The 25,357-nt window shown below is 44.9% G+C and overlaps 1 protein-coding gene across 2 annotated transcripts; it reads left to right on the forward strand.

The window, feature by feature from the left end:
* Positions 1-511: 511 nt before the first annotated feature.
* Positions 512-25,258, forward strand: PCMTD2 (protein-L-isoaspartate (D-aspartate) O-methyltransferase domain containing 2). Of its 2 annotated transcripts, XM_039479556.2 has the most exons (6): positions 512-652; positions 4,590-4,920; positions 11,441-11,543; positions 12,662-12,833; positions 15,015-15,138; positions 18,706-25,258. In XM_039479556.2, the coding sequence occupies exons 2-6, from the start codon at positions 4,614-4,616 to the stop codon at positions 19,083-19,085; spliced, it is 1,086 nt and encodes a 361-aa protein (XP_039335490.1). In that variant the 5' UTR covers positions 512-652; positions 4,590-4,613; the 3' UTR covers positions 19,086-25,258. The 2 variants fall into 2 exon arrangements, with proteins under 2 accessions (XP_039335490.1, XP_039335491.1); XM_039479557.2 differs by lacking the exon at positions 512-652 and having other exon boundaries at positions 678-4,920; positions 15,015-15,133; positions 18,706-18,853.
* The last annotated feature ends 99 nt before the right edge of the window (positions 25,259-25,357 follow it).

Consider the following 25,357-nt stretch of genomic DNA (forward strand, 5'->3'; position numbering starts at 1 on the left):
GGAGGGGGACGGGGGGGACGGAGGGGGGCGGAGGGGGACGGAGGGGGCGGAGGGGGGCGGAGGGGGGCGGAGGGGACGGAGGGGGGCGGAGGGGGACGGAGGGGACGGAGGGGGCCGGAGGGGGCCGGAGGGGGCCGGAGGGGACACGCCACCGGCCCGGCTCTTCCGCGCCTCTGATGCGCGTTTCCGAAGGGGGCGGACCCGACACCCGTCAGCGCGGGGAGCGGAGGAAGGCAGGTTTCCCCGCGCAGTTTCCCTCCGGGGGGTCCGCGTGATCTCCGGGGCCGGCTGGGCAGGAGGAGGCCCCAGGGCCGGCGGCGTCCGCGGGCGGCTCCGGTGACCCCCAGGGCGGCGGCTCAGGCGGCCGGGGCGGGCCCGTCCTCCCGACTGAGCACGGCGCGGACTCCGGCGCCCAGAGGAGCGGGCCCCGCCTGCGCCGCCATGGCCCCTTTAAGCGGCGGGCCCGCGGCGCACGCGCAGTCCGGCCGTCGCGCGCAGTCCCGCCGTGCGCAGGCGCAGAGGCGGCGGCGGATGTTGACGGCGGCCGAGGTCGGAGCGGCGCACCCGGGGCGCGGACGCAGCAGGGACGCGCCCGAGGAGCTGCAGGTCGCAGCCCGGGCGGTCCGAGCCCGCCGGCCGGCCGAGCCTGGAGGTAGAGCCGCCGCCGCCGCCGCCGCCGCCCCTCGGCCCGGCCTGCGGCGAGCGGGCGGTGTGTCCCCTTCCCTGCCCCTCCCCTGGCAGCGCCGTCCCCGGAGCGGTCCTCTGGGGGCCTCGCTCCTCCCCTCCGCGGACCCCGGGGCGCCCCGCGTCTCTGTCGCCCCGCGCTCGCGCTGTCCCCGCGCTCTTTCCCGGCGCCGGTTGGTCCCCCCGGGCGCGCTCCGTCCCGACCTGCGGCTTGCCCTTGAGTTCTTAAGTGGGAAACGTTTGCGGGTCCGGGCGAGCCGGGCGCGGAGGCGCCGAGCGTCGGCGTGGGACCCCCGAAGACGGCGGAGCCCTGTCCCCAGCCGCGGCCCCCGGCCCCGCGCGCCGCGGAGGTGGTCGGAACCCGGGCGGGGCTCTGGGACCGCGGCTCGCGCGCCCAGACGGAGCTGGGTTGGTCGGAGCAGGGAGAGCCGGCCGAGCCTCGCGCCTTTGTTTTTGCTGTGGGAGAGGGACGGGTCCGACGGGTGTGCGCGCCGCGCCGCGCCTCCAGGAGGGCGCCGAATGCCCACCCCCTGACTCGTGGGCAGAGCTTGCTGGCTGCTTCTCTCAAGGGAGTGGCCAGACAGCTCCGAGCTGGGCGTCCGGTGGACCGTCCTTCGCGCGTTAGCGAAGTTGAGGTGCAGCAGCGACTGAGAAACGGTGGTGGTCGTGCGTGGGGGAGACGGAGCCGTGCGCTCGGGTGATGGGAGGAGACCGCAGAGGTGGCGGGCTCAGCTCTGGAGGCCAGTGCCTTCCTCCCTGCCGTGGAACTTGGCTGGGGGCTCCTTTCGTTCTTTGCAGCTTCAGTTGTTAGAAAGCTCCGCTGTGTATTTAGGTGGCGTTGTCTGCAGCCTGGACCGCTGGTCTGGCTTTTGTGAGGCCCGTTGATAGTGTGCGTGTGACAGCCTTTCAGGTACAGGTGCTGCTTGACTTCGGATGGGGTTGCATCCCAGTCAGCGCATCTTTAAACCTTCAGTCCAACCGTCCTGAGTCGGAGACCATCTGTATTTGAAAAATGTCCCTTTGCCTTCCTTGTAAGAGTTCTGGTTTTCTAGGTGAGAAATCTATTTGTATGTGTGTGTGTGTTTGATCATTCTGCCCAAAGGAGATGTGGCTGTGGGTTCTTCTCCCCACCTATCTTCCACAGTGAATTACTTTGTCCATATTCCCCTTAAGAATTGACATCCAGGTTGGATTGTGTGTAGGCTCCCAAATTGCCGTTACCACAGCTTTGTGCTTGAGTTGACACAGCCACAATCACGACCTCCTCAAGTATCAATTCTGAGACCTTCATGCCTGCTGCCACTCAGCAAGTGTTCCTCATGTGCCCTGGTAGTTGATATTGTAAGGAGCAGCAAGGTTGTTACGGACTGCTGCTAGTCACTGCAGAGCAGTGAATGACATTAAGGATTTCAGCAGATAATGTGCACTGGTGTAATCGAGTCCAGCATTCTAAAAATGATTATACACTTTTACTTTGAAAAACTGGATTTGACTGGATTGTAGAACCTAGGTGAAAATGATAGGATTTGGTTTTGCAAAAGAGCTTAGTTTGTTGTCAGTGTTTTTGGTGACATGATGACTGATCACATCTACAGTCTGTTGTTAACAGCCATGGTTTCCAGTGTGAGGGAGTGTTAGATTACCAGGCAAAGATGGTAATAAATGTCAGACCCACAGATATGCACATGCACCCTACCGATGGCAATAGATACAGATAGGATTACCCCATAGTCAAAAGATTACCAAAGCGTTGTGTGGTAAAGAACATCGCTGCCTTAAATATTTTTAAAAGCTGCATTGGTGTGGTATTAAAAACACAGGCCTTTTGCTGTACAGTCCTGGGTTTGAATCCAGTGCCCTCCTCACAAACTGTGTAATCGTGAACAAATTAACCAACTAGCTCCAGTTTGCCTCTTAGTGTTGCGACCTGTGAATGAGGCCATGACTGACAGGTGGTACCTGGAAAACACATGCTAGCTGTTTTTACTAAGAAGCCATCTGAACTTTCAAATTAAGGAAGAGTTCAAAATAAATGATAGTTACTTGGTAGAAAATGGAAATGAAACCTATCCAACATACAGTTTGCGGATACCTTCTAAAGATGTATTGAGATAGAATGATAGAACATTATATACAGGCTTCTGGCTGAAGAGGTGGCTTTCACTGAGTACGGTATGTGATTTCCAGCTCTTTTCCTAAATAGATCCTTAAGTAGCCGAACGCCTGATTCCGCTTTTAACCACTGGCCTAAATTTTAAGGTGACTGTGCTAGGCTATGGGTGTAGCCTCAGAACTAAGTGGCTTATCCAGGATTAAACTCGACCTCATTAGGACTTAATTCCTCTAAGTCTAAGTCAACTGGCTATGGACCATAATCTAACAAGGGCTCCAAAACAATTCAAAAAAATTCAAAAAGGGTGTGAAAATTTAATGACTGGACCATCCTATTGATTTGCAAAACCTAACATTTAGCTCTAAAATCTTGATTATGAAGACTGAGTATTCCACCATAAAAACAGAAGATAATTTGTGTTAAGCCATACCTTTCACACTTTTTGTTCACCTACAAGAAACTATGTGATTATTTTCACTCCTGGGAAAACCTCTCCCACCACTGTCAGCAGTTGTGTACATGGGTGTGTATGAAATCTGCCCACTGCCCCCTTGGGATCCCCCAGTATTTCTTTATTATCCTCAGCTTGCTGTTAGAAATCCAGAGGAATGTGAGGAGGAAAGCAAGAATGAAGTCCATCATAATCATAACAGGTTTTTAAAAAGGTTGTGTTCATGAAAATGTCTTCATGAGATCTGGTGGTCTTTTTCCCCAACAATCTGTATCTGGTGTTTGTAAAGCATTACCATTTTATGTGAAGTTAAAGCTTTGAAAAAGTTACATGGGGTAAGTATAAAATTGGAAAGGATATTTTTGTAGCTTTTAGAAGAGTAAGACTTCTCCACATGAAAGAATGTTTTCCTGTGAATTAAATGAAGCTACACTGTATATTCTAATACTTAGGCTCAGAGGTGACACCTGCTGCACTTTTTCTTCTTGAAGGCAGCTTGGGAGAAGGTTAGACAAGTAGCTGTTATTTTTAAAGAGTTGGGAAGACTGCATATCATGCAGTTTTCCACACACACATACTTAAACCTGAGCCAGGAAGCTGATTTTGCATTTGTTAGAAGAAGGTATTTGTCATAGAATGTTGTATTTGGGAAGGGTGTTTTCTTGATGTTTTTGTCTAAAATTTGAACATCAAAATATCCAACAGGTCGAATGCATTGCTTGACTTGGGTGGGTACTTTTGTGTATGTTGGGGGTGTAGAGTTCCCAGATACAATATAGGACACCACTAAATTTTCTTTTTCTTTTCTTTTTTTTTTTGAGACAGAGTCTTGCTCTGTTGCCCAGGCTAGAGTGCAGTGGCACAATCTCTGCTCGCTGTAACCTCTGCCTCCCGGGTTCAAGCAGTTCTCCTGCCTCAGCCTCACAAGTAGCTGGGATTACAGGCATGCGCCACCACGCCTGGCTAATTTTTGTGTTTTTAGTAGAGATGGGGTTTCACTCTGTTGGCCAGGCTGGTCTTGAACTCCTGACCTCAGGTGATCCGCCTGGCTTGGCCTCCCAAAGTGCTGGGATTACAGGCATGAGCCCTTGCTCCTGGCCTAAATTAGAATTTCAAATAAACATCAAACAATTTTTAGTATTGTTTGCTTGAATTTTCAGTTGAACTGAGATTTTTTTTTTCCTTCTAAATCTGGCAACTCTGGGTGGTTGTGAGGTGGGTGTTGACAAAAGATTATTATTTTCAGAATTCAGCATTTGAAATCGGTATCTGTTTAGAACTGTTATTGTTCTGCTCTTACCTTTAACATAAATAGCTCTTTTTAAAAATTTTTAATTATAGTATTGCCTAAGTGTCATCTTGAACATGGGCGGTGCTGTGAGTGCCGGTGAAGACAATGATGAGCTGATAGATAATTTGAAAGAAGCGCAGTATATCCGGACTGAACTGGTAGAGCAGGCTTTCCGAGCTATCGATCGTGCCGACTATTATCTTGAAGAATTTAAAGAAAATGCTTATAAAGACTTGGCATGGAAGCATGGAAACATTCACCTCTCAGCCCCGTGCATCTACTCGGAGGTGATGGAAGCCCTGGATCTGCAGCCTGGACTCTCATTTCTGAACCTGGGCAGTGGTACTGGGTACCTCAGCTCCATGGTGGGCCTCATTCTGGGTAAGTGTGGAAGGAGAGTCTGAAAACTCATCTGTGTCAGGGAAGGAGGCATCTCCTTTGACAGAAAACATAGTCTGCCGACGGCCCGCCTGGACCGAGACCACAGCCTTCTTAGTAGTTACCTGAGTTGACACATCACCGGGTGGTGGACAGAGCAATGAGGGAGGAAGGCCTGCATGGCTCTCTCGGGCACCAGGTTCTCCAGAGGGACCCCTCTTGTTCTCTGTCCCCTCTGCCTGAACCTGCCACGGTCTGAACTGTGCACCTACCCTCTGGACAGTGCAGAACAAAGACAGTCGTGTACATCTCGACCCCACTACGATCTCTTGATTTAATTTAATCACTCAGTCTTCCTTGTCACTCGTTCTCTGAAGCAATGGTAACTACCTTTCAAGTCCTCCTGCAGTTAAAGTTCTCTTTTTCTTTTTTTTTTAGACGGAGTTTCGCTCTTGTTACCCAGGCTGGAGTGCAATGGCGCGATCTCGGCTCACCGCAACCTCCGCCTCCTGGGTTCAGGCAACTCTCCTGCCTCAGCCTCCTGAGTAGCTGGGATTACAGGCACGTGCCACCATGCCCAGCTCATTTTTTGTATTTTTAGTAGAGATGGGGTTTCACCATGTTGACCAGGACGGTCTCGATCTCGTGATCCACTTGCCTCGGCCTCCCAAAGTGCTGGGATTACAGGTGTGAGGCACCGTGCCCAGCTAATGTTTTGTATTTTTAGTAGAGACGGGGTTTCACCATGTTGACCAGGATGGTCTCGATCTCTCGACCTCGTGATCCGCCCGCTTCGGCCTCCCAAAGTGCTGGGATTACAGGCGTGAGCCACTGCGCCCGGCTTGCCAGATATTTTTATTAGAAGTACATAGTAACCATTAAAATGGATTTGCATTTTCTTCAGGAACATTAATTTTTGGATTAAATAAAATACATGGTCCTATTTTAAATCGGGTTCATTTTATACAATACACCAATTTTTAAATGAGCTACCCTACACTTAATGTCATTAGTAAACAATGCATGTAGTCACCCAGGAATACCAGCCTCATGCATTGAAAACACTTCAGCATCTTGCTATGCAAGCCAAACCCCTGCACAGTGATGTAAACCAATAAAGGCCACTTACATAACTGAAAGAATATAGAAATACAGGTTTTCAAGAACAGATACTTACTCTCATCTAGCCTCTCAAGGGCAATGTCAAAATAGTAATTGTTGTCTTTATACATTTAATGTATTTGGCATTTTCCCGGGAAGACAGAAACTGATTGCTATCCACATTTCTGCAGAATTCCATGGGAAGTCTACTGAATGAGATTTTCCAGGTTCTTAGCCTAGACCTTTATTAAGATGTGTCATATGACTTACCGTAGGTCACGTCTGTCACGATGGGGCTGAGTGTCTACAATGTTAACATCATCTAATTAATAGCAGCCAATGATCATTAAGAATTCACAAGGCGCCGGGCGCGGTGGCTCAAGCCTGTAATCCCAGCACTTTGGGAGGCCGAGGCGGGTGGATCACAAGGTCGAGAGTTCGAGACCATCCTGGTCGACATGGTGAAACCCCGTCTCTACTAAAAATACAAAAAATCAGCTGGGCATGGTGACGTGTGCCTGTAATCCCAGCTACTCAGGAGGCTGAGGCAGGGGAATTGCCTAAACCCAGGAGGCGGAGGTTGCGGTGAGCCGAGATCGCGCCATTGCACTCCAGCCTGGGTAACAAGAGCGAAACTCCGTCTCAAAAAAAAAAAAAAAAAAAAAAAAAAAGAATTCACAAGGCAACATAGTAAATCCTTCACATGTTTAATCTCTATAAATATTCGTAAAAGCCCTTCAGTAGATTCAGCTTCTACTTCATTTCTTTATTTGGCAGGAAAAGAACCTGAAACTGTGATCCCAGCCAGGGAGACTGAGGCAGGAAAACTGCTTGAACCAGAGGTGCAGGTTGCAGTGAGCCGAGATCGCGCCACTGTACTCCGGCCCAGCCAGCTAGTGAGCTATTTTTTCAAAAATATCCTGGTAGTTTTCAATCAAGATGATGTATTCCAAGAAAAGTATTTAGTATCTTGCCCATCTAGGTCTGTGGGGCCGACGCTCTGAAGCGGGACGGGGGTGTTGGTCCGAGGGTGGACCCCATCGCCAGTGGCAGGAGGCCTCGCCCGACTAGGCAGTCTCAAACCCTGACACCCGCTCCAGCATCCTGGCAGCCCCTCCCGGGTGGGTTGGTGGAGTTAAAGTACTTCTAAGCAGTTTTTGTGTTGTTGGGTTTTGTTTTGACTGAGTCTTGCTCCATGGCCTAGGCTGGAATGCTGTGACGTGAACAAGGCTCACTGCAGCCTTGACCTGGGCTCTAGCAATCCTCCTGAGTACCTAGGGCCACAGGCACACACCACCATGCTTGGCTAATTTTTAAATTGTTTGCAGAGATGGGGGTCTCACCACGTTTCCCAGGCTGGTCTCAAACTCCAGGGTGCAAGCTGTCCACCTGCCTCAGCCTCCCAAAGTGCTGGGATTACAGGCATGAACCATCATGCCTGGCCTGCTTTATTGTTTTCATAGTAAGAGTAATACCTGTAGATTTTAAAATTAATTTCAGAGACAGAAGGGATTTCACAGGTTATATTATTTGAAGCTATTTAGCCTATTTTCCCAAACAAATGAGTTGTGAGGGAATTCTGCACATGGGAATATGGCTATTTTTAACAATTACAGTACCAAACAACTGAGGAAGAATGTCACTTGGTGCAAAATGGAACAGGTGGGGAAAGGCATCCATTTTTAACTCAGTAAGGTGGAATGGTTTTGCCAGAGGAGTGATAGGAGCTGGTTTATTCTGTAAAACCTTGCTCTAAAGAGAAAGCAGGGGCTAAGCTGCTGTGGCGAGCTGGGTGAGAGATACTGGATGAAACCAATACAGAGAAGCTGGAGTCTATATTGTTTCCAAATCCTGTTAGAACTGACAGGATTTATGGATGGACTATATATGGTTGTGAAGGAAACATCAAGAATGTGGCTGGGCTTGGTGGTTTATGCCTGTAATCCCAGCCCTTTGGGAGACCGAGGCTGGAGGGTTGCTTAAACCCAGGACTTCAAGACTGCAGTGAGCTATGATTGCACCAATGCACTCCAGCCTAGGTGACAGAGTGAGACCCTGTTTCTCATTGATTTTTGTGGATATGGAACGAGAATTTGGATTTCTTTATAAGTTTGTATCAATTGGAATTTGGTGAAGTTTTGGGACTGATTATTTGGCTTTTGGCTGTAGATTGCTACCTTCAGATATAACAGTGTGTAGATTTCTATAATGCTTTTTGACCTTAATTTCTCTTTGATTGAGACTGTTGTGGTCCCTGTGCTTTGAGAAGAGAACACAGTGCTCAGATTATTTGTCATTTTTTAATTTGGGAGCTGTGATTTCCTCCATTGTAGCTGAAAAATTGGAGCTAAGGTAGAATCTTGGGGAGAAATAGGTGATCAAGCTGACTCAATTAGAAATGCTATTGAAAAAAGCCAAAATGCTTATTAGGAAAAGATGACTTACAGTAATCCTGAAGTGGCCAGGCACAGAGGCTCACACGCCCATAATCTCAGCACTTTGTGATGCCAAGGCTGGCAGATCGCTTGAGGTCAGGAGTTCGAGACCAACCTGGCCAACATGGTGAAACCCTGTCTCTATCAAAAAGATAAAAAATTAGCCGGGTGTGGTGGTGCACGCCTATTAATCCCAGCTACTTGGGAGGCTGAGGCAGGTGAATCACTTGAACCCGGGAGATGGAGGCTGCAGTGAGCAGAGATCGTGCCACTGCACTCCAGCCTGGGTGACAGAACAAGACTCCATCTCAAAAAAAAAAAAAAAAAAAAAGGAAGCCTGAAAGGGCCTTGCTGTACTTGGCATCCCCTAGAAGTTATAAAGAGAGGCCTTCTTGATATTGTTGCTTCTCTTTTCTGAATCCCCTGTTTACTGGATTTCGGGAGGAGAGAGGTCTGAAGGAAGGAAAGGCCTGTTTTCTGCTGTAATGGACGTGACATGCTGCTTTGATGCAGTTGAAGGAAGTGACTTTAGGGTTTTGCTGTCATGGATGCATATCTTGGCTGTGTCTCCAGATGCTGCAGCTTATTCAACCTTAACAGCATTTTGTGCAAAGCACTCCAGAGTTAATCCCCATTGGCTTCCCGGTGCCTGTGAATGTGAGTTTCTCATCCGACAGAGTTTCTTACTGTGACCCCACTGCCTTTCACAAGTTCTGAGCCGCATCCTGGGTCAGCCATGTTCCTGTGCCTGCTCTGTGGGCTCCTCTCCGCTTTGCTGAAGGCTGTCCCTGCCTTTATCACCAACCAGGGGAGAATACAGTAGCTACTTAAGAGATGGCGACTCAGGCTGGGCATGGTGGCTCACGCCTGTAATCCCAGCACTTTGGGAAGCTGAGGTGGGTGGATCATCTGAGGTCACGAGTTCGAGACCAGCGTGGCAGACATGACAAAGCCCTGTCTCTACTTGAAATAGAAAAATTAGCTGGATGCGGTGGCCAACTGCTTGGGAGGCTGAGGCAGGAGAACTGCTTGAACCCAGGAGGTGGAGGTTGCAGTGAGCCAAGATCGTGCCATTGCACTCCAGCCTGGGCAACAGAGTGAGATAGTCTGTCTCAAAAAAAAAAAAAAAAAAAAAAAGATGATGACTTATAAGTAACCTACCTGAAAACTGCTGTGTGATCAGGAAGCAGGGCATACCTGGGAGTGGCTTTCCCGGGGGGGCCTTGCAGATCTGGCTTCAGTGCCGTGTCCCAGGGCTGTGTCCCAGGTGCCGTGTTGCTAACACCTCCCGGCCACCCTGTGTCCTCCTTCCGCTGCTAGTCATCTTTTTATTAAGCAGGTGGCTGGAGGGGTTTCTGTTACTATTTGGTGTTAAGCTTCTTGGGAATAGGAACCGTATCTCATATCTGTTATTAGAATTAACTGCTTATTAAGTATTTGATAGTGATGGTGAGGGGTCAGTGAAAATAAGATGAGTGTGAAAAATCAAGCAGCTTTTTTTGGTCTCTGGCATAGTGACAGAGTCATGGGAATTGAAGTCAGAGAGTTGGCAGAAGGTCTTGAAGTTCAGAGTAATTCAGGATTTGATGTTGTATATCAGGCGTTCCCAAACTTTTTACACGGGGGGCCAGTTCACTGTCCCTCAGACCGTTGGAGGGCCGCCACATACTGTGCTCCTCTCACTGACCACCAGTGAAAGAGGTGCCCCTTCCTGAAGTGCAGCGGGGGGCCGGATAAATGGCCTCAGGGGGCCGCATGCGGCCCACGGGCCATAGTTTGGGGACGCCTGTTGTGAATAGTGAAAAGATGGACTCTCAGGTAGCGTGTATTTTGATGAGGTAATGTTTTAGCAGCAGCTCTGTGTATGAATACGGTGAGAGAAAAGAGCAGCAGGTACAGCTGTCCAAACGGGGGCTGGAGAAGCCTTGTCCTGGGCTGACGGCTGTTGTGCCAGGAAGACCCACGCGGCCAGATGCAGAGGTGTGGGATGCACAGAAGGTTGCTCGCTTATCAGCGTTTCTGCTAGATTGTAGATCACTGTGATACATCTGTCTACTACATAAAGTCCTACATGCCCTGTCGATTTTTACATATAGATTTAAGAAATTGATGTGTCACTTACCTATAGTAAATGAATAAGCGTGAAGCGTGAATTCTGGTGGACTTTTACGTATGCATCCATCTCCATATAAACTCCACCCAGAGCAAGATGCAGCGTAGAAACAGCTCCCCAAGGAGGCTACACTGCCTTCTCCTCCTTCTGGAAAGGGTACCACTGTTGTACTCCCCTTCCAGAAAGCTGATGACTGTTTTGCCTTCTCAGCACGGATGAATTTTGCCTGATTTCTACCTTCGTGTAAGTGGATTCCCACACAGAGAGACTCATCTATGCTGAGTGTCAGTACTTTGTTCTTACTTAACATAGGGATAGTTTTATGTGGAGGGAGGGAGCACTTTCATCATTAAGTAGACCTGTAACATTTCTCAGTTTTATTTCAAATTACTGGCAAATATCCTTTTATGTAAAACATGTTTTACTGTGACTTTACTGGAAGCATAGTTTTATTTTAAAGATGATGATTGAACCCTGTTTTGTGAATATTAAAATGCACACATCTGAGTATTTTGGGGAATGTTTCAGGGAAAACAGTCATCTTAAATGTTACCTCTGGACAAACAGGTGAGGCCTATGTCTGTTTCACTTGCACATACATGTTTCTTCTTTAATTCATTAGTTAGATTTGAGCAGTTGTTTTTTTTCCATTTTCAAATGATTCTTTAAAAGTTTGAGGGTAGAGAAGCCCAGGCGTCAGAACAAGTATTTATGATGTGGTGAGCCGTGGTAATGTGATGAGACCTCCAAACTTTGTGAATTTCTGTAATTGTACATGTTAAGTCAGATGTGTTAACAGTTGATAAAAGAGAAGCAAACGAATGAGCAAGTGTTCTTTTTCTGTTTTTACATGTTTTCTTCTTAAACTTTCTAGGTCCTTTTGGTGTGAACCATGGGGTGGAACTTCATTCAGATGTGATAGAGTATGCAAAGCAGAAACTGGACTTCTTCATCAGAACAAGTGATAGTTTTGACAAGTAAGATGAAATACTATCTATTGGGTCAGAGAACGTGAATTATAATTTTACAAACTTTTGATCAGATAGAAATCAGCTTATTAGTGTTCATGTGCCAGCAAACATGATTAAACTATGTTTAATCATGGATGGGTGGGGTACAGTGGCTCACGCCTGTAATCCCAGCACTTTGGGAGGCTGAGGCGGGTGGATCACCTGAGGTCTGGAGTTCGAGACCAGCCTGACCAACATGGAGAAACACCATTTCTATTAAAAAAAAAAATTAGCCGGACATCGTGGCACATGCCTGTAATCCCAGCTACTCGGGAGGCTGAGGCAGGAGAATCGCTTGAACCTAGGAGGCAGAGGTTGTGGTGAGCCGAGATCGCACCATTGCACTTCAGCGTGGGCGACAAGAGCGAAACTCTGTCTCAAAAAAAACAAAGAAAAGAACAACAACAACAGAAAACCACTGTGCTAGGAGATGATGCCATGTGCCTCTTCTAATTTTTTTAAAAAATTCTGTTTTTGAGGGTTTTAGGTTTTTCTAAATGTTATACCTACATAAAGGTAATTTCTCACCAATATAAGAATAGAAGAAAACACAAAATGTTCATTTTGCTCAATTTTCATGTTTCCTATTTAAGATAACTTTTTACCACCTCATCGTTTCTGAAATAAAATTGTTGCATTTGTCTCCAAACAGTATATGTGACTAGCGTTTGCCATTTTAAAATAAGGCATTACAGGTTTTGTTTTAGGGATTAAAATTTTTAGAAACCCCAAATGCAGTTTCACCACCCCCACATCTCACTCATTGTGTGGTGTTAATAGATTTTATACAAGATGCTAAGAAGGTGACAAAGACAACAGTGATTGGGGATTGTGTTAAATTTGGGTAATACTTTTGATATTTACTTTCATACTATTTTGTTTGGCATTTCTAGAGTTCCAGATATAAAGTGAAATTCTTTTTGGAAGTAATTCTTGGACATTTGTAATTCTTTTTTTCCAGCTCCCTGGCTCTGTAAACTGTGTTACATTGCTTTGGGATTTTAACCTGTGGTTAGCATAGATATACTGTGTATACTTGTTGCAATGTGTTACCTTTAGTTGCAGGAAACATTTTGTACTTCCAGGTTTGACTTCTGTGAACCCTCCTTTGTTATTGGGAATTGCCTGGAGATTTCTCCGGATTGTTCTCAGTATGATCGTGTATACTGTGGGGCTGGTGTGCAGAAAGAGCATGAAGAGTACATGAAGAATCTTCTCAAAGTGGGAGGGATCCTTGTCATGCCGCTGGAAGAGAAGGTCAGATTCCCTTCATAACTGACATTTTTGCACACTGTTTGCCAAGGTCTGTTCTGGGCAGTTTATGTATACTTACCCTTCTAAGAAATTCCTGCATTTCACAAATTAGGAACCAGAGGCAGGGACAGGTGAGGGGGCTTGTGAGGTCATACACATATCCTAGGTGGGGCCAGAACCTGAGTCAGGTAGGTACTTCAGAGACTACACATGAAACTCTTTTCTCCATCTTCCTTCTCTCTCTCTTTTCCTTCTTCTATCCCTTCCCCCTCACCTCCCTCTGTTTCCCTTCTCCTTCCCCTCTTCTCCCCAGCTGCTCTGAGTTTTAATTCCAATTGTTAATCTATTATAATTGTTCTGTTATTAGAATTATATATAAAATTATTAGAATAAGTTGTATTCTCATTGTTAGTCTAATTGATAAGTGCCTTGTTGTTATGCATTGTACAGGAACCCTTTGCTTAGTGAGAGTCTTGTCCACGTTTGCTGTTTGGTCATGCATGCTGGTCTGCGTTACTGTATTTCACTGGGTAAAACAGTTCATAGTAAATGAACAGATTAACAGACACGAATTGGTCACCAAGAAGAATGCCTCTCAGTCACAGAGAACTAGGAAAAAAAAATAAATAAAAATTAGGAGTTTTTAGTTGTTTTAATAAAAATTTGGAGATGGGATCTTTCTCTGTCATCTAGGCTGGAGTACAGTGGCATGATAATAGCTCACTGTAACCTCAAACTCCTGGGCTCAAATGGTCCTTCCGCCTCAGCGTCCCAAGTAGCTGGCACTACAGGCACATGCTGCCATGTCTCGCTAATTTTATTTTTTTAGTAACAGGTTCTCACTGTGTTGCCCAGGCTGATTGCAAACTCCTGACTTCAAGCAGTCCTCTCACCTCAGCCTCCAGAGTTGTTGGCATGAGCCATCACACCTGGCAGAATATTGTTTTAGATGTCTTTACTAATACAAGTGATACTGGAAGTCTTTGTTGCTATATAAAAATGCATTGAATTTTTTATTCGAATTGTATCATCTCGATTAATTTGAGGATTGTGGACATCTTTACAATGTTTCCTCTGCCTATCTAGAATATGAAATAGGGGTTTATAGTTTCATTTAAGGTTTCATACATCATTTATTGATTATATTGAAATACTTGTTTTTCATTATAACTAGAAAGTCTACTTTTTTTTTTTTTTTTTGAGACGGGGTTTCGCTCTTGTTACCCAGGCTGGAGTGCAATGGCGCGATCTCGGCTCACCGCAACCTCCGCCTCCTGGGTTCAGGCAATTCTCCTGCCTCAGCCTCCTGAGTAGCAGGGATTACAGGCACGTGCCACCATGCCCAGCTAATTTTTTTTTTGTATTTTTAGTAGAGACGGGGTTTCGCCATGTTGACCAGGATGGTCTTGATCTCTTGACCTCGTGAGCCACCCGCCTTGGCCTCCCAAAGTGCTGGGATTACAGGCTTGAGCCACCGTGCCCAGTCTAGAAAGTCTACTTTTAAAAATGTTTAAATAAACACAAGTTTTGCTGATATACAAGAATGTTAGTTGATGTTTACCTAGTACATGGCTACTTAGTCCTTTTAAGTTATAAGATTCATGACATAGAATCTTAGTTTTTAGTGGATTTACTGACTTTGATATTTTTAGAAAAGACCAGCATGAAAGAACTGACCAAATATAGTTCCATGACCTGCGTAGGCCACTTGGAGACTGACCCAGCCACGTGGAGCGCACAGAGGGTCATGTCTAAGTGGGTTCTCTGGTGCTCCTAATACTTTAATTCAAAAGAAATGTTTTGATGACCCACACTGCAGTATGTTAAGCCACCAGATTCCAGTGCTTTCATGGGGGTGATGTCAGGGCAAGGCTCATCCCCACATTCTCTGTGTGGTGGTTTCCTCTTGCTATGCTATAACTAGTTTGTCTTTAATATCTATTTCCTATAAACAGAACTTAGGCCTAGGGCCTGAATATATTCAGGTTAAGCATTTTAGCAGGCATATTCATAAGATAGATGTATTTCCTGGCACATCTCATTAGGGGTCTGTATGTTAAAATGCTTCATTTTATTGTAAGCATATCTATGTATTTGTATAGTATGTATAGGGATGATTATATTTAAATGTGAGCTATATAGCAGCCAAATATTTTGAATATTCTCATTTTGTCTCTTGGATAGTTGACTAAGATAACACGCACCGGTCCTTCAGCTTGGGAAACCAAGAAGATTCTCGCGGTTTCTTTTGCTCCTCTGATCCAGCCCTGCCATTCAGAGTCAGGAAAAGCAAGATTTGTCCAGTTGCGTGAGTATATCAGTCGTCTACCAGTCTACCAGTCGACCAATCTTTACTTATTTTATCTTTTAGATCTTTTTCGTCTCATTAGATTTTAAAAGGAAACAAAATTTACAAAGAACCTTATGATAATAAACAGCACCACCCCCATACTGAAACTTTAAAATTCTACAAGCAATTTCAGGCATTTGAAAAATTATAATCTATTTTTAGCCTATTTCAGGTTATTTTAGCTGTCTTTTAAATCTACAAAGAGCTGTTGGTCGTGCCATTGGAAGCAAAGGGCACGCATACAAGGGAGCTCATTTTGCCACATAGGGACTTAGGCTATTGGCCACCTCCACTAGGAGAGGCCTTACAGAGAGAGCCATCAGCCAGAGAGCTCCTACAGAGTCATGGGGCTTCTCCTCCCCAGGGCTGCTTAGCGCCTGCTGCCTCGTGGGTAGATGAAGGGTAGAGAACACATTGCAGCTAATCTGCTAGGATGTGGATAGGAGACTTTCTGTGGAAGCTTCCACAGCCAAGCCTTTGTGTTTCACTAGTTCAGGGTGCAGACTGAGCAAGGAATTGATGCCGGGGCAGCACAACAGCAAAACGTCCTAATCTTTTAAAATTTAAACAACTCACATGGAAGATGCTCTGATCATTTAGAAAATTTGGAAAATGCAAAAAATAATGGGAAGGAAAAAAGTTGTGCATAGTCCCACCCAGAGACAATAACATTTTGGCAAATCTCTTCCAGAAATGTTTTTTAATTTATTAGGAATCATTTATTAAATGATTATACTTTGTTTTGGTCTCTGCTAAGTACAGGTCCTAAGAAATAGACACGACTCTTGAAATCCAATAATGAGCAACAATAGGATACGCAAAAGGGCTAGAGTAATTAGGGAAGGTTTGACAGAGGACGACATATGTGTTTGGCCTTTGAGGGCAAAGAGGAATTCCCTAAACAGAAAAAAGGGGAGAAAAGTGTCAGCAACGGCAGGACAGAAGTCAGAGCGAGTGTTCCCCCGTGTAGTCAAGAGTTGGGACAGGTGGGAGAAACCGCTGGTATGTTGGTTAGAATTGGGCTTTTCACGTAGGCTGGAGAAAGCTATCAGATACTTTAAATAAAAGATGCAGTGCCTCTGTATTCTGGGTAAGCCTGGTGGTTGGGTGGAGGGTGAATCTGTCAAATGCATGCTCTGAAAATCTCACCAGAATAACCTTTTTAAGTACGTGCTGTTCTTGGTGGGGAGGACATCAGCTTCCAGAGCCTCAGCAGAGTGTGGGAAGGCAAAGACATCTTTGGGGTACTTAGGAGAATTTTTTAGGGTCTGGTTGAAAATGAGTCTTTGCCTGTGAGGGTTTCATGTGGCCTGATTAAGAATCATGACAACGTGGTGGGCACTTGGGATGCTTGTTTTGAGGAGATAGCTTTGAAGAGAGTGTTAGACGATCAACATGAATGCGATGCTTTTAGTTTCTTAAGTGACTCATCAAGTTATTGGCAACTTTCCTTTTCCTGGGCCAGAGTTTCCTAGACTAGTAAAGTCATGTTTGTGAAGACAGCAGAGTAGAAAACTTTGTGAGTGTAGACACACACGATACGGGATCACGTGAGTGTAGATGCATGGGGTACGTTGTGTACGTTTAGACCTGCATGATACAGGGTCATGTGGTGTGGGGTCGTGTGAGTGCGGAAATGCAGTGTGGGGTCATGTGAGTGTAGATGTGTGTGGTGTGAGGGGGATAGGTTAGCTCTCTGATTGAATGGACACAGGACACATTGGAAGCAGGAACCAGTGGAAAGCTGTTGGAATTTTCCAGGCGAGAGATAAAGATGAAAACTAAGACACTGGTTTCTACAGTGGAGAAGATTGAATGATACATACAGTGAGTGATACAGTCCGCCTGAGGAAAGACATGTGAGCCTGAGGTGTTCATTGTCTGTTGTAAACTTGGGTCTGTGGGAGGCTCCGGATCCTGGTCAGGACTGGATCAGAAGCTTGGGAGCTGTTGGCTGGCATTCGTCATTTAAAACCACAGAATGGATGTAAATCCAAGGACTAGCAGTCATACCTAGAGGGGGAAATGATAGAAATTGGAACCTTAGGGCACGACTGGGCTGACTGGAAGAGGAAGAGCCTGCAAGAGAAAAGAGCTGTGGAGATCAGAGAGAGGGGCTGTGACTTGGGCCAGGGGAGCAGTGAGCACCACGTTCCTTATCCCAAGCCGACACCTTGAGATCTAGGGAGGCCAAAGCTGAAGACTGGGACTCTGAGGGCTTCGGAAGGAGTTGTTTCAGCCTGTGGGGCAGCAGCCAGATCCCAGTGGCTCTGGAAATAATCTTTCTTGATGTGAGGTGATGAAGGAAGGATGACAATACTTGAGGAAGGAGCTAGGTCACAGGTGGGGCAAGAGGCATGATTGTGTGGTTCAATGAAGAGACAAGGGAAGTGCTGGAGCATGTCCTGGAGAAAGGATAAGGGACCCCTTGCCCATGGAGTCAGAAAAGCAGGAAAGGTTGAAGGGAGAAGGTGCAACTTATTCAGTGCCAAGAGCCCAGGACACTAAAAAAGGAACAAATATTCAATTTGTAAATAACTATGAAAATATTAATAGATAAAAGAATGTTAGGCGGGGCATGGCTTACCCCTATAATCCCAGCACTTTGGGAGGCCCAGGTGGATGGATCACTTGACATCAGGAGTTTGAGAACAGCCTGGCCTGCATGGTAGCATGTCCCTGTAGTCCCAGCTACTGGGGAGGCTGATGCTGGAGGATCTCTTGAACCCAGGAGATGGAGGTTGCAGTTAGTCGAGATTGTACCACTGCACCCCAGCTTGGGGGACAGAGTAAGAATGTGTCTCAAAAAAAAGAATGTTGGAGACATATTCACTCTATTACTAGTAGATGAGTATTAATATACACATGAACACAGCAACTAATAGTAATGAAACTAGGCTGTCATAAGAACCAACTGTAACCCAGGTTTTAATTCCAGCACTGATGAATATAGCCAAGCAATATTGCTTCCTTTTCCTTTCAAAGTTAAGGATTAAGTCATTTGAAAATATCTTTTGGGCCAGGCGCGGTGGCTCAAGCCTGTAATCCCAGCACTTTGGGAGGCTGAGGCGGGTGGATCACGAGGTCAAGAGATCGAGACCATCCTGATCAACATGGTGAAACCCCGTCTCTACTAAAAATACAAAAAAAATTAGCTGGGCATGGTGGCGCGTGCCTGTAATCTCAGCTATTCAGGAGGCTGAGGCAGGAGAATTGCCTGAACCTGGGAGGCAGAGGTTGCGGTGAGCCGAGATCGCGCCATTGCACTCCAGCCTGGGTAACAAGAGCGAAACTCCGTCTCAAAAAAAAAAAAAAAAAAAAAAAAAAAAAAAAGAAAAAAAGAAAATATCTTCTGAAAAGTATCAGTAAACTGGAGCACTAATTGACATGTGCTTAGCATTCTCTCATATTCTTATAACATATTTGTAAATTTGCCAGTTAATTCAAATGATGTTACAGTTTTTAGATGTTTATGTGTGGTGGTGTCACTCAGATGAGTCTGTGTGTCATTCTTTTGTGCTGCAGCACCAGTGGCAGTTCGCAGCCTCCAGGACTTGGCTCGCATCGCCATCCGGGGCACCATTAAGAAGATTATTCATCAGGAAAGTGTCAGCAAAAATGGAAACGGACTAAAGAACACCCCCAGGTTTAAGCGAAGGAGAGTTCGCCGCCGTCGAATGGAAACGATTGTCTTTTTGGACAAAGAAGTCTTTGCCAGTCGTATCTCCAACCCCTCAGATGACAACAGCTGTGAAGACTTGGAAGAGGAACGGAGGGAAGAAGAAGAGAAGACCCTGCCTGAAACAAAGCCAGACCCCCCAGTGAACTTTCTACGCCAGAAGGTCCTGAGCCTCCCTCTGCCAGATCCCCTGAAATACTACCTGCTTTATTACAGAGAAAAATAAGTCTCCTGTTTGAAAGGGGGAAATGAGGAAGAGCAGATTGCTGAGTTTGAAGTACCTGGAAGCAAATGTTGTGGGGAAGGGAACTGCTGGACTTATCCATGTCATGGTTTTTTTCTAGTTCCTGACTGACCTCTAAAATTTTATTTATATGATTTCTTTGCATAATTCAGCAAGACCTACATTGCATAGAAGACTGCTTTCCCAAATTGGAGAGGACCTTCATAGAGAAAAAGAGAAGGGTGTTTTGTTTTCAGCTGTGATGAAACCCTAAAGTGTGCGTAAGAGAGACTGATGACCATTTCTGATACAACATGCATGTTACTCACGATAAATGAAAACCGAAGTGGAAACTTAACTTGTGTTGCTTATAAAGTATGAAAGCACAAGCTTATAAATGTATACAATCTTTTGCGGGTGTGACACACCTGTGTCCAAGTTTGAATTTTTATGATACGTGCCACTTAATTACTGGCACAGAGTATCACTGAACTTGTTAGTTTGCTAGTGGGGACACATTATTGAGAAGCCCTCCCTTATTTTAAGTAAGTTAATTAAATCTTATGCGAGTTGTCAGGTGTAATTTTTCAAAGGAAAAATTTTGATGGGGTGGAGGAATGAACAGCCAGGTAATCTTTCTGGAATTCCAGGAGAATTCCAAAGAGGTTTTTTGTATCTTTTTTTTTTTTGACACCTTCTTTTGATATCTTTAAAAGAACCACTGTCAAGTAATCCTTAAAAGAATATCCTGGAAAATGAAGGAAGTTTTTTCCTGCGTGTGAGCAGTAAGCAAAGTGACATCTGCCCTGACCGCAGGGATGATTCGTGTGAGCAGTAAGCAAAGTGACGTCTGCCCTGACCGCAGGGATGATTCGTGTGAGCAGTAAGCAAAGTGACATCTGCCCTGACCGCAGGGATGATTCTTTACCCAGCTTCAGGTGTTGACACCCCCCATCCTCTGAACAAGTAGAAAGCATTAGGAGTGCAGGAAGTAGATTCGGGACTGTATTATGGACAGCCTATGCTTTTTGACTTCAGTTTGCTATTTTTCTGTGATCACATTAGAGTACTGATTCATAGATTCTATCTTTTATAAATCTGGAGAGAAAGATTTGTTAGTTTTGTAATTTTTCATAAGAACAAATGTATGTATTTTAGCAGCTGTGTTGCATGGGAACGGTGTAACTCACACTAACTTGTGAGGTCGGCTGTCTCTGGGCCTTGTGTGTGGAGAGCTCTGTCTTACTAAGTGGTAGGGCTCAAAGTACAGCGGCCCTTTTGGTAGGCATGTGGCAGGATGATCAGAGTTACATCGCTTATTCCAAAACATTGGTTCTTTTTAAAACATTTTTTTTTTTTTTACCCAAAGAAAAGAGTAGTATAAATTATTAACAGTAAACATAAAATCAGAGTGTTGATGTAGGATTAAATATCCAGATTTTATTTTTACTCTGAATCCTCAGCTTCTTGGGAGTCTCTGTGGTTTTGTCAGCTTAGCTGAGCTCTGGTTATTTTGGGTCTTTTTTGCATTTGTAAGTAACTGAGTCATTTTTACTACACAATACAGTTTGCATGTATAGCTGGGAAAACGTGTATTGCTCTAGACAGGCCAACTTTAGCCATTTTAAAGAAAGTTAGTTCATAGTTGTTGCCTTTTAACTCATAGTCAAGCTTCATTCTTTCAGAGAGAGATGTGTGATTTACATTTACTTGCTAATACTTTGTAGTTTTGAGATCCTTGTGGGCATTATTTTAACTAATATGTAGACACTTAGATGGAAATTTTTGGACATAATATTAAATGAGTGTTATCTGTAAAATTTGTTAGGTGGCTTGACTAATTTTGTATATGGACTGCATTTTTTAAAAACCGCATTTGCCTTTATGCTAGATTATAAATTCCCTCGTATATTAGACATTTCCTAGCATTTCGTATTTATGTGTTGTCAGTTTGTGATTTTAAAACCAGAATTTGGTTTAAAAAATATGGTTGTAATATATGTGAGAAATAGTTTGGTGTTAACCTTATGAAAATAAAGGATTGTAAGCAAGGTTTCCTGTGCACCTTAAACCAGAAATTCAGTATCATATACTACTTTCTGTTTTCAAACAGAGAAATCATAATATAGTCTGTATTATCTGTAAGATCTATATCGTAAACCACAATCTTGACAACTATTTACTTTTGAGTAGTTTGTATTTTAATATGTGACTTTTGTTTTGAAAAGTAATAAAGCCATAGACTTGTACAAAACAAATGTCAAGTTTAGAGATATTAAGTATGTAATGTAAGAATCATATATGTATGTAAAAATACTTTTATCAGTCTGGAACTTGGGAAAAATCCAAGGAATCTGAAACATAGATTTTAATGAGCTGATAAACACAGATTACGTTAATAAGGTAGTCAGGATATTTTATCCTTAGCATTGCTTCTGCACCCTGTGTGGGATTCAAACTCTTGAATATGTTCTTTTCAAAACCTTAAGAACGTTTTTTCTTTACTAACATGTATTTACTTTCAGCAGATATTTGTATTATTGCTTGATTATGTAACATTCACAGTAGATGTAGAGAAGGCCTTATTTTTCATTAATAAATGTGGAATTGGAATGGACAAATGGAGAAATGGCTAGCTCCAAGTACATAAGAGAATAGGGCTTTGAAGATGGCGAGGGATGGTTTTGGTGTAATTTTCTCACATTCAGCTGTCTTAAGGAGCAGAAATATTTTGTTTTCAGTTATCCAGAGCACAAATGTTATTTAGATGTTGGAATTCTGGGATCAGTCTCCCAAAGAGCTTATATTTTCTTTTTTTATTGTATGTGCTTCTAGGTATTGGCTACAGGAACTGCCAGGGCATGTTGCCCACTTTCATCAGGGAGCAGGCTCAGTCCTGAAAATTCTAGAAACATGACTCAGCCAGCTGCATCATGTCCATTTTGGGAAAAATAAAATCTCTGGAGCTGACCTTTGACTGGGACTGGACCTCCCAAGAAGTAGCAGCTATGCCATGGTTAGAGGTCCAGTCTAGCGGGAGGCTGAAGCCTCCTCAGCTGCTCCACTTCCACCTGTGGGGAGGGGCCGCTGTCCTCAGCATCCTTTGCCCACAGCACCCCCCCCAAACACTTCCCCCTCTCCCCTTTCTGGCCTTATCCCTGGCCTCTCTGAGAAGAGGGATATGCCCTCACCTCCTTAAAGGGCCAGCCTGGGTCCAGTGGACACAGGTGAGGTACCATCTTGTGCCTCTCTCTGCCTTCTTGAGGCACCTTCACTAGAGATTAAAGGGACATGATGGGTGTTCCAAAGTGTGGATAGCTGGAGAAGGAGCCAGGGGAGGTGTGAGAGGTGGGCTTTAGGTTAGCCCTGAGTTTTCTGGCCTCCAGTGACAGCAGGATGGAGGCTCAGGGTCAGCTCTGGGTACAATGGGGTGGAGAGTCAGGGACAGCTTCAGGGAGGCTGTCCCTGCCCCATCCCTCCTTGTCCACACAGATTTGTTGTCTCCCAAATTCTGAAGTGCGGAGTCTGGAATGAAGGTGTTGGTGGGACTGTGCTCCCTCTGAAGGCCCTAAGGGAGGCATGTGCTCGAGGCCTTTCTCCAGCTTCTGGTAGTTCTTTGCTTATGACAGCAAAGCACCAGGCTTCACAAACCTTCCCTGTGCGTGTTTCTGTGTCCAAGTTTCCCTTCAGATAAGGACACAATCATATTCATGAATCAGGCATGAATGTTCTGATGGTTAATTTTTGACATTTGCTTGATTGGATTAAGAGATACATAGCTGGTAAAGCACAGTTTCAACATTTCTACCCATTTGATTACAAGTTCTCAGGCATCCAAAATAAGCAAAATGACAATTTCTAGGGCTTCTGTGGGAGAGTATGGAAGGTCTTTTTGAACTTTTTAACACTATCAACTAAAAAGAATGATGTGGTTCATAAATTTGGAAAGGAGAGATTTCTTTATTTTTATTTTTATTTTTTTTTTTAGGCAGAGTTTCACTCTTGTTATCCAGGCTGGAGTGCAATGGCACGATCTCAGCTCACCGCAACCTCCGCCTCCTGGGTTCAGGCAATTCTCCTGCCTCAGCCTCCTGAGTAGCTGGGATTACAGGCACGTGCCACCATGCCCAGCTAATTTTTTGTATTTTTAGTAGAGACGGGGTTTCACCATGTTGATCAGGATGGTCTCGATCTCTCGACCTCGTGATCCACCCGCCTCGGCCTCCCAAAGTGCTGGGATTACAGGCTTGAGCCACCGTGCCCGGCCAATTTCTTTATTTAATTATTTTTTTGAGACGGTGTTTAACTCTTGTTGCCCAGGCTGGAGTGCAATGGCATGAAGTTGGCTCACTGCAACCTCCACCTCCTGCGTTCAAGTGATTCTCCTGCCTCAGACTCCCAATTAGCTGGGATTATGGACACCCACCACCACAGCCAGCTAATTTTTTGTATTTTTAGTAGAAATGGTTTCACCATGTTGGCCAGACTGGTCTCAAACTCCTGAACTCAGGTGATTCACTTGCCTTGGCCTCCCAAATTACTGGGATTACAGGCATGAGCCACTGCACCCAGTCAGAAATTTATTTCCTCTGAAGGGTTGCAATCTGCATGCTAGTCCTGACAGCCTGGGAAGCATAGCCTCCAGCGAGAAGGCAGAAGCAGACATTTCAATGGAGAGGTAAAATAAATAGTAATTTATGGTGAGTGGCATGGCCAAATACACATATGTAATAAGCTCTAGGAGGAGTCATGAATATTTATGAAAGGAGAAATGCATGCACATGCAACTGAGTTTCTTACTCTTTCATGGGTCCCATGTACCAAAAATGGCAGTGTTAGCATAATCCCAGGGTGGAGTTTTCAGCCCTCTGGCATTAAAAGATGAAGCAGAGGACATGAAAACTTGCTCTGTGCATCCTCTGTATACTGGCCAGAACCTCTTTGTCATGGGTGGTCTCTTATCAGGCGAGAAGGAGAGGCAGCTTCAGGCAGTTGGTTGGTATCAGTGGTGGAGTCTTTTGAAATGGCCGGTTTCTCTTAAAGCCTTTGGTGAGGTGTCTGTTTAGAGATGTGTGCATCTTTAATTGGGCTGTTTTACTTAGTTTTAAGATTTTTTCGTATATTGAATAGAAATTCTGTCTCAGCTGTATTTTGCAAATATTTTCTTTCAATATGTGGCTTGTCTTTTTATTCTCTTAGCAAGGTCTTTTCTGGAGTATACACTTTTAATATTTTAAAAATCTGCTTAATTATTTGTTCTGTGTGTATAGACACTTTGTGTTGTTAAATTTCATTGCTGAACCCAAGGGCACATAGCTTTTATTTTATGTTTTCTTCTAGAAATTGTATAGTTTTGCATTTTTAGTGTAAGGATGATTTTGAGTGATTATTTGTATGAATTGTAAAGTTTTCATCTACATTCTATTTTCTATGGTTTCCAATGCATCGTTCCTTCACTACTTTTGGGAAAGACACAGGATAGTGGGCTCTGTTAGAGTTGGTAGATAGCTAGACATGAACATGATGGGAAGGGTCACCTGGAGGGACCTTCAACAATTTATATATTTGTAGCATCTCTAATGCTGGAGTGGATGGTCACTTGTCAGTTGTGGGTAGGAGGAAGAAGGATACCTATGCAGAAAGAAACACCCTAGAACTCCTCTTAGGATGCCCCAATCCTCATTCACTTTACAGTTAAAATGTCAGAAAATTGCTAGCTATGTGCTGATAAGAAGGACAAAGGGGACATTTTAAGAGAAACCTGGGGAAGATTTCTCTCCCCAGATTAGGGCAGGGAAGGGCATCCAAAAGAGGCAGGCACAGGAGGTACAGACGTGACTGCTGTAGGGCCTTCCTGGGAGGCGGGAAGGAGCCAGCCACAACAGTGGATTTGGATTGATCACCACACATGTGCCTTAACCAACAGTTAGGAGGCCCCACAAGCCAAAGAGAGGCACATCGGGGACCTAAGGTAGGAGCAGAAAAACCAGACAAAACAGGTGGAGAGTTGAGACGGAGGCAGGAATGTGAAGAAGTACATAATAAAATTCCCTGCACAGGACTCTTGGGCTGTTTTCCTGCACAGTCAGCACGCTCCTCCCTTGGGGCCGACTTATATTTTCTATAAGAAGCTCTTTACACTGTATTTATTTTCAATAAAGTTATCTGCCATCTTTGTACGGCCTCTTGATTAAAATCTTTCTTCCCAGTTAGACAAGAACTGGGACGTCGGCTCTTTCCTGTAATAGCTCCGTTTCAGTTTGAATCTCTAGAAC

Source organism: Saimiri boliviensis, chromosome 9, assembly GCF_048565385.1.
Source record: "Saimiri boliviensis isolate mSaiBol1 chromosome 9, mSaiBol1.pri, whole genome shotgun sequence".
Taxonomy (NCBI): Eukaryota; Metazoa; Chordata; class Mammalia; order Primates; family Cebidae; genus Saimiri; species Saimiri boliviensis.

Excerpts from the sequence above, each read along its gene's own strand:
- PCMTD2 (XM_039479556.2), top strand. The coding sequence starts at position 4,614 with ATGGGCGGTGCTGTGAGTGCCGGTGAAGACAATGATGAGCTGATAGAT. Across the intron at positions 12,834-15,014 it reads TCATGCCGCTGGAAGAGAAG|TTGACTAAGATAACACGCAC; the intron begins GTCAGATTCCCT and ends TCTCTTGGATAG. Across the intron at positions 15,139-18,705 it reads AGCAAGATTTGTCCAGTTGC|CACCAGTGGCAGTTCGCAGC; the intron begins GTGAGTATATCA and ends TTTGTGCTGCAG.